This window comes from Molothrus ater, chromosome 1 (genome assembly GCF_012460135.2).
Source record: "Molothrus ater isolate BHLD 08-10-18 breed brown headed cowbird chromosome 1, BPBGC_Mater_1.1, whole genome shotgun sequence".
Classification (NCBI taxonomy): Eukaryota; Metazoa; Chordata; class Aves; order Passeriformes; family Icteridae; genus Molothrus; species Molothrus ater.
Window position 1 is genome coordinate 21,347,060 of NC_050478.2, and position 9,081 is coordinate 21,356,140.

At 48.5% G+C, this 9,081-nt stretch overlaps 1 protein-coding gene across 1 annotated transcript; it reads left to right on the forward strand.

The window, feature by feature from the left end:
- Window positions 1–573: 573 nt before the first annotated feature.
- C1QL3 (complement C1q like 3) lies at window positions 574–8,965 on the forward strand. Its single transcript, XM_036404246.2, has 2 exons — window positions 574–1,826; window positions 6,252–8,965. The coding sequence occupies exons 1-2, from the start codon at window positions 1,239–1,241 to the stop codon at window positions 6,429–6,431; spliced, it is 768 nt and encodes a 255-aa protein (XP_036260139.1). The 5' UTR covers window positions 574–1,238; the 3' UTR covers window positions 6,432–8,965.
- The last annotated feature ends 116 nt before the right edge of the window (window positions 8,966–9,081 follow it).

Here is a 9,081-nt window from a genome sequence, read left to right on the forward strand (position 1 = left end):
GTTTGCAAGCAGAGCAGCGGCTGGCTCTAACACCGGCAAACACTGTCGCCAGTGATGAGCACGTCAATTTTAATTCACAGGAAAAACTATTTCCTTTTCTGCCTGTGTGGTTGCAATTGGGACGAGGAGGAAGAGGGAGACCCGAAATTGCCGTTAATCTCTTTATTATTGTGGGAGGTATATTTTCAAATAACTTTTACTTGGACAATTGGTAAAGCATCCCTGCATTTAAAGCGGTATTTCCCAGAAAACGCTAACATGGCAAAGTGGCCTCAGGGAAGCGTTAAGCAGGAGGTGGATTGACCTTTTAATTCTCGATCGGTGACCCGAAGGGTACCCAGAGGCTGCTAAGCACGTCTCTTCCTTTCGGTCTGCTTCAGAAAGAGCTGTCATCACAAGATGCAGCTAGTGAGTGAGGCTCACGATTTCGCTGTTCATCCGTTTGCGGGAGAGGTGGGGGAGGGAGAAAAGAAAAAAAATATATATTTCCCACACTGCCAGAGTAATGCCAAACTCTCTGTGAGTGGGAAGAGCAGAGCAGATGCTGGAATGAGATGCCAAAGCAGCTCCCCTTTCCCCTGCGCTTTTGGGTGCCTATAAATTGCTCCAGCGCGCTCGTCAGCCTCCTCCTCTCCTGGCAGGTGGCACTCGGGCAGGGATCCCGCTCTCCCTTCGGCTCCGGCTCCGGCTCCGGCTCCGGCGGCGGCGCGGGCACTGGGCGGCGGGCACCGGGGCTCCGGCCGGGAGGCGCGTCCCCGCTGAGGACTGTCATCCCTGCGAAAAGAGAGAGAGAGGGAGGGAGAGAGAGAGCGGGGAGGCGAGCGGGGCGATCGCGAGAGGAAAGGCAAGTTCCAGGGAAAGTTGACTCGGACTGGCACAGCCTGCAAAAAAAAAAAAGTCGATCGCCAGCGGGAGCATAAAAGTGCGGGCGGCCGGGGCGCGGCGGCAGCTCTTCCTCTTCCTCTCCCGCTCCGCTCCCTCGCCCGCCCCGCGGCTGCAGCGGCCGCAGCGGAGCGCCGCGACCCGCGGGATCCCCCGCGACACCGGCGGCCCTCGGGAGGGCGGCCGAGCCCCAGGGGAGCCGAGCTCGCGCGGGCTCGGCGTTTTTTCGGCTCTGAGGAGGAACCCCGCCAACCATCAAGATTTTGTCCAAAAGCAGACAAGAGGATCGCCCTGCGCTGAGCCGGCTGGTGGGCAGCAGGCGGCGGCTGATAGCGGCCGGCGCGCTGGGGGTGGTGATGGTGCTGCTGCTGGTCATCCTCATCCCGGTGCTGGTCAGCTCGGCCGGCACCTCGGCGCACTACGAGATGCTCGGCACCTGCCGCATGGTCTGCGACCCCTACGGCGGCACCAAGGCGCCCAGCACGGCGGCCACGCCCGACCGCGGGCTCATGCAGTCCCTGCCCACCTTCATCCAGGGGCCCAAGGGGGAGGCCGGCCGGCCGGGCAAAGCGGGGCCGCGGGGCCCGCCGGGGGAGCCGGGGCCGCCCGGCCCGGTGGGGCCGCCGGGTGAGAAGGGCGAGCCGGGGCGGCAGGGCCTGCCGGGGCCCCCCGGGGCGCCGGGGCTGAACGCGGCCGGGGCCATCAGCGCCGCCACCTACAGCACCGTCCCCAAAATCGCCTTCTACGCCGGCCTCAAGCGGCAACACGAGGGCTACGAGGTGCTCAAGTTCGACGACGTGGTCACCAACCTCGGCAACCACTACGATCCCACCACCGGCAAGTTCACCTGCTCCATCCCCGGCATCTACTTCTTCACCTACCATGTGCTCATGCGGGGCGGCGACGGCACCAGCATGTGGGCCGACCTCTGCAAGAACAACCAGGTGGGCGCCGCGCCGGGGGCAGCCGGGGACAGGAGGGCAGGGGGGCCCCGGGAGGACGGGGGGTTCCCCGAGGGAGCGGACGCTGTGCGGGCAGCGGGCGGAGCGGCGCGGGAAGGGCGGGAAGCGGGCGGGGAGGGGGAGCCGGGCGGCCGCTGGAGGCGGCGCGGGTGCGTGCCGGGGGAGCGGAGCCCGAGCCCGGGCGGCGGCAGGGGAGCGATGGGGACCGGCGGCCGCCTCTCCGCAGCTGGCGGGGAACCTGCGGGGAACCCGAAGGCTACCGAGGGGTCGGGTGTTCTGCAGAGCCGAGGCCGCCCGGGCTGCTGGGTGAATGCGGACTCGACGCGCTCTCCTCTCCGAGAGCCGCGCCGCAGGTGCCGCTCCCAGCCCTCTGTCCGAGCAGAGCAGCCCCCGGCCCGCCCCGGGCGCGGAGCGCTGCCCGCAGCTCTGCCGAGACGGGAGCGGGGGGCGGGCGGACAAACAGCGCTGCCCCCGCAGGGGCGAGAAGAGCCCGGCGCTCCCTCGGGGAGGGGAAAGCCCCCGGCAGGAAAGGGGAACCAGGGGCGGTGGGTGAGCTCAGGAGAGGGTGCTGCTGTGTCGGGAAAGGGTGAGGTGCGTGGGAGGAAGGCAGCCACGGCACGGGACGGGGCTCCCACGCAGCGGAGCGCCGGGCTTGACACGCTCAGCCCCCGGCGGGTGCGAGGCTTCTTCTCCCTGTCAGGAGAGCTGGTGACAGAGCGAGCTCGGCGCCCGCAGACCTGAGCCCTTGGCGGGCCGGTGCCGGCTGACGGACCGTGCCAGGAGGCACACCGGGCGTCCAGGGGGCCCGGGCAGGACCCGAGTCTGTCGGCATCCCCTGGGCAGGATGAAGGCATCGGAAATAATTAAAGGCTTTGCGATGCTGCCGTCTGAAACACAGAGGAATCATCCCTTTTAATTAGGATAAGCGTAGCCACTGCCTGTTACATTGCCCCCTTGTAACCCCTTCTTCGCAATTTTGCGCCTTTTCCGTGAGTAGTTAACAGACACGGTTAGGCTGGCACTAATTCCTCCGGCGCTTAGAGGCACCGCCATCCCTCAAGGCTCTGGGTGCCCAGGGACAGTGCGAGGTGCCCAATCGTCCCCATGTCCCCGGAGCTCCGCGGAGCTCCCGCCGGTGCCCCGGCCCCCGCGCCCCGGCGGCTCAACAGGTCCCGCTGTGCCCGAGCCGTCCCGGCGAGCGGGGCCGCAGGGCGGGCTGGCCGCTCGGGGAGCCCGGAGCCAGCGCGGCCGCTCCCCCTGGGCTGTTCGCCCTCCGGCGGGGCGGCTGCGGGATGGCTCGGCTCCCCGCTGTGTCCCCAGGACGGGACAGCGGCCCCCGTGTCCCCGCCGTGCCCGGCGGCCGCGCACGGCCCCGTTCGTTCGCGCGTCCCCTCCCCAGCCGAGCGCGGCCCTTTGTGCGCAGCGCACACGGGAGCCGCGGCCGCCGGTAAATTAATCTGATATGCCACTTAACCTTTTCTTTATGGCTCCTCAGAAGGACTGTGAAAACGGAATAATGAGGACATCAGCGGCAATTAATTAATTTAGAAAATATCTACCATAAATACTGTCTCAGCAGATAAACCAGACTAGTAAAACTAAGTACATCCTAATAATATTCACTTTGATATCTTCCTGCAAAAGCAATATTCTTCACTGCAGAAATACAATTTTACTTACAATTAAAGAATTGATCCATATTTATAGAGTGTTTACTTTCCTGAACCCTGAAAAATAAAAACATAGCAGTAGTTTTAGAGAAGCATCCAATTACAAATATTCAATTGAACCTGAGGTCTAACCATTTCTAAATATAGGTACTTCCAGTGCCAGACATGAGGCGAACTCAGAGTTATTCAAAGAAGAAAGAAAAAACCCACCTAAAGAGAGGTTCTATGTATACATTTGTATATACTATACAAGATATTTAGGGAAATACCTGCACATCAATGGTTTAAAATTGACCCACAGTTTTAATGCCTCAATGATTGATTAGGATTTTTACTTAAAATACTAAATGCTGATGTGACAGACTTTATGTATATTTGTAAGGAAGCTCAGAAATTTTGGAAGTAGTTAAGTGGAGTGACAAAGGCAACATTATAAATCCCGTGTTCTCTAACAATGAAAAAACCGGAAACATTGAAAACTGTTTGACTTACAGGAAAAAAAAAGAGTTCCTAAGCAATACATATGTGAAACCAATGGTCCCCAATGTGACCACATTGTCTGCTTTAATGGTTATCAAGCCTGAACAGGGAAGTGCTGAGGTGGCACAGCTTAGGGATGTGTGCGCAGGCTGAGAGCGTAGCTTCATGAAAGAACTTACATGGAACTTGTGAAATGTATTGTCTCATAACGCTTTAATTTTGAGATGCATTTACCCTCTTGCAGCAGTACACTCCATTCATTTGAGGAGAACTTATTTGAGACTGTTCTCCTAGGCTTTAAAAAGAAATTGTTCTGGCTAACCAAGCAAGAAGGTAAACCCACTAAAAATAGCATACAGGACCTTTGCTGCTACACACAGGGCAATAACATCTACATTTTGGTTTCTAGACTTTCAATATCCAGAATCTTTTTCTTTTTTCCAGCCAGTATGTATTATGTAGACTCTTAAAAATGAACTATCCATTGCTGTTGTAGCCAGTGTCCACATGCTAACTGCTGACTTCCTTAGGATTGTCACTGATGTAATTCAAATTCTCTCTTACCATCCACAAGATTTTATACAAATCCACAAAGCAGCATTTCATTAGGAAGTAAATGCGAATTTGAAAAGTCCTTTAAACCATTCTTCCCATCATTATGCAAGATCCTAGTTCTCTGTGAAAGTTTTTCTACCTTGTCTGTGGCCTTTTCACTCCTCCCCACCTGCCCTTTCCAATTCCACTGCTGGCAACCACCTCAGTCCATCACTTTCTCTGGAAGATCTTCCCAGGGTTAATGGCCCAGAGCCTTCAACTCTGCCCTGCCAGTCACTATTCCAAAGGAAACATCCAGCACTTAGAATAATTATTGCTTAGAAAACTAGCAAAAGAGATCACCGCTGTAAACAATACCAGGCAAGTCAGGACCAAGAAGTCCTGAAATAGTCGGGGTTTATCATCATGCCACATATCGGTTTAAATTTGCAGCCTGTCACAGCTTTGCAAGCCTTTGCAGCCTTTCTCACTGTTCTTACAGGATGCATAAAGAATTTCCACCTACTGTGATTTTTAAGCTGCATAATGCCATAAGATCCTGCATGGTAAAGAACCCCCTCCTTTTTAACATTTCAATATTAATGTGAAATCATATCACATGAAAATTTAATTGGGAAATTTATCATGTAAACTTTGAAAGGAATCCATGGAAAATTGTGACTTATAGCCTATTTTTTTCAGTTCAGAGCAGAAAAAATCCCACATATAGTACGCCAAGTCATGCATTATTACTTAGTTCAGATTTGCAATGCCACTAAATCATTTACTGCTCTGTAACTACGCTAGAACAAAGACAAGCAACAAGCAGATGACGTGTTACACTGAAATAAATCACATACGACCATGTTTAAATATTTTACCAAACAGAGTCAAATTATATATAAATGATTTGGAGACTTACAATGGCACAGGCTGTTCATTGCTGGAAACCAACATATATCTTGAAATTACAGATTATTTCCAGTTTGCAAGAAATGTCAAATTTAATCAGTAGTGGAATACCAAGGGAGAAATGGGAAAAAAAGTATGTTTAAGGGGAAGTTGCAAATGAAAAGCCCTCAATGACTTGTAAATTTCAAAAACTCTTACAGCAAATAATGACTTGCCTGTGATTTTTCAAAAGTGCATCTCTTAAAATACAGTGAAATTAAATGTTTGCTTACTGAACTGTGGTAATAGCAGTTTTTCCAAACCCAGACTGCTTGTGTGCATGGGTGTGTGGGGGGTGTACTTCTTATATTCTTTTTTGCAGCATGATCCTATTCCTTAGTATGACAATAAACTGCCTCTGGAAAAAGTCCATCTTGGGGACTCCCTGTGGGCCTCCCTGTGGATCCTCAACATTGTCAATCACTGATACAAAAGTTACACCAAATGTAAAACTGTCACACAATCAGATTCAGTTCTCCCAACTCCAGCTATTCTTACACATATTTATAAAAAGGCTCCAGACATCGACAGAAGATCAGACAGTTGTGTATTCATCAGTTGACAGAGAAAGGAGAATATTATTGCTTTAGTTTCAGAAGTACAGCAGGAGAAAATAAGCATTAGCCATAGGAATGAACTACAATATACATTGCCAGATATTTAAAGTGGCAACTCATGCATGTTGAATAAAACTTTGAGGATATGCTTTAATTTCAGCAGGCAGGAAAAATTGCCTGAGTTTTCTTAACCAGTGGTTCTGTATTTTATGTAGGTTCGAGCTAGTGCGATCGCTCAGGATGCTGATCAGAACTACGACTACGCCAGTAACAGCGTGGTTCTTCACCTGGAGCCAGGAGATGAAGTGTACATCAAATTAGATGGAGGAAAAGCACATGGAGGAAACAACAACAAATACAGCACATTTTCTGGATTTATTATTTATGCTGACTGATAATGAGTAAAAAGACCCACCAAACCAGTCGAGAAACGAAGCCTGCCCTTCTAAGCGATGGATTGCGTGGCAAAAGTCAATGAAACAAGCACCCCAGCAGAGAGTGACCACTGAACACCTCAGCAGTGGGGGGAAATGTTGAATGCTACCTGATTCACATCTGTGCAACACAGAGAAACCTTATGTTAAAAAACCACAAACCAAGTTAAGCAGATGTGCGATCCACTTCCGCCAAAGCAAATACTTCCTCATTGTTACGTGTCCATGTGAATGAAGTTCTGCCTAGATCAGATTTTTATAGGGAAGGAAAGCCCACCTAAGGACACTGAGTTATTTCTTCAGTGTATATGATACTTTGATGTGTTATGATCTTGCTGCTTTATCCATACTTCAGCTTTGGTTCTTGTGACTTACCTGCTAACAATGATGCTTGGAGTCCACTCATAGTGTGGTGAGGAATGATTTTACAATAAAAGGAAGAGGTAATCAAAATATACTTTCTCTCTGCAAAGAAATTGTTTGCCTTGTACTTTTCTTACCCTTCCACTTAAAACTAGAAACTAATCAGCTTTAAGCCTTAACTCAATGTTTCTGTTTTGTAGGTTTACATTAGACTTTTAATATAAAGATCAATCCAGTGGAGTTATTTAAATTTTGTCTTTCCCTTAGCTGTCCTCTAAAACAAAATGATAGAAGAAACACTATTTTCCCCTGAAGAATATAACAGTTGACAAACTATTCTATCGGACCATGTCCCCGATTCCACCAAAGCAAATCGCAAAACTCTCACTGCTATTAGTGGAAAAGGGATTTGGCTTTTAATTTGTATACATGTAAATATATATTTAGACAATTATTAGAGGCCCATTGTTGATGGTTAGTTGTGTAAATATTTAGAAAGCCTGGCATCCATACCATCAGACTAAGAGGCAGAGTGTTTTCTTTGCAGCAATTAGTCTTCATTAGTCTTTCAGCACTTAGTCTGTACCTGGGTTCTATTTTAATAAAGTAGTTACAGATTAATATACTGCAGATGTTCCACTAGAATTTCATAGGAATACAGACAACCTTTATTGTCTTAGGTGTCTTGTCTCACTGAAGTCAGTGGGATTTTTCCAACAAAGGAAGAGTGGGAGATCTGACACATGAGGAAATGCTGTCACACAGACTTTTTCCATGGAAGCTAGTACCAGTCTGTGGTAAGGTGTGCCTACGAGATGGACACAGAGAAGCATTTTACCAAAAATGATAACACATATGCAAAGAAAGAAGCAGATATTTACATGCAAAAAAAAAGTGTGTATTAAAACCTATTTTTCTCATTCATATAGATATAGATATATAAAGTCTCAAAGAAGCTTAATCCATATAGAGGATTAATGGCTTGGAGAATAAACTAAACAGAGATACATAGTTAGAAAAATGCTTTAAAATCAGTCATAGCAGTAATGTCCACAGATTTTTTTTTAATTCAGAAAATGGATTTATTTGCTTTGGTTTTGGGAGGCTGTTTCTCTCAGGTTAAAACTTGCAGATTTCATTCTAAACCCAAATTTCAGCAAGATTATTCAATTTCTTTAGCACAGTTTGTACTTATTTTTAACTTTTGGCAAAATCAAGGTAACATTTCTGTAAATCATTAAAGAGTAACAGAGGCTACCCCTAGCATTACTATTGCATATACTCTGTCACAAGCAACCTTGTCTAACGTAATAAGGGTACAAACTTGGATTTATCTGCACTAAAATTTCCAAAGTGTCTGCCACTCTGACAAAAAAGCTCTCCAGTGCTGGCTACTCAGCAAAAGTCTGATAGGGATTTTACACATTGCCCTAAAAATTTCCTTTGAATGAGTGAAGCTTTTCTCAAACAGAACGTGTTCCTCCTTCTGCTTTGAGCCGTTCAATTCAAAACAAACGCCGAGCGAGCCCAGGCTGCTGAGAGGATCGCCAGGCAAACTCGTCCAGGGTTTACAAGGGGACATGGTGCTGCCAGCTGCTCGTGTATTATCTCACCAGATGGGTAATGCTTCTACCTTATGACTAAGTGCCAGCTCATGTCTGTGCATGGTAGTGGTTACTCCTGTTTAATTTCTACGAGGCAATTATTTCAGTACCAGATGTGTACCTGACTTGTCTGCTCGCTCCACTGTTGCTGTTGCTGGCCAGTGTAGAGATTCCCTGTGTAGTGTCCAGCAGTCCTGCACCTAGAGCTAGAGATCATTCACAACCAGCAATGTGCATTTACCATGGTGTGTATTGGTAAAGCTCAATACTACAAGGCATACATGGTCAAATTTGAAGAAGCTTCTGAAATCAGGCTACCACTGCTATTGGACAACACCATTTTTTGGATAAATCACCTGCCCTGGTTAAAGTTAGACAAGAGCAAAGAACACATTTTATGTGAAAACCACATATAAGGCAAACATTTCTTCCTTTTTCATCATATCTTGATATACTGATTTGTAAAGACTTATATCACAACCTTTGTTATAACTAATACAACTCATTAAAACTGTATTATGTAATATATTTTGAGTGCTGGTGTTGCATCCTTACAAAAAGAAGCTGGTATGTGTCAAGTTTTACATGATTGATGTGAGACTCCAAGTTCATGAAAAAAAATTAATGCAATTAGAAAAAGACAT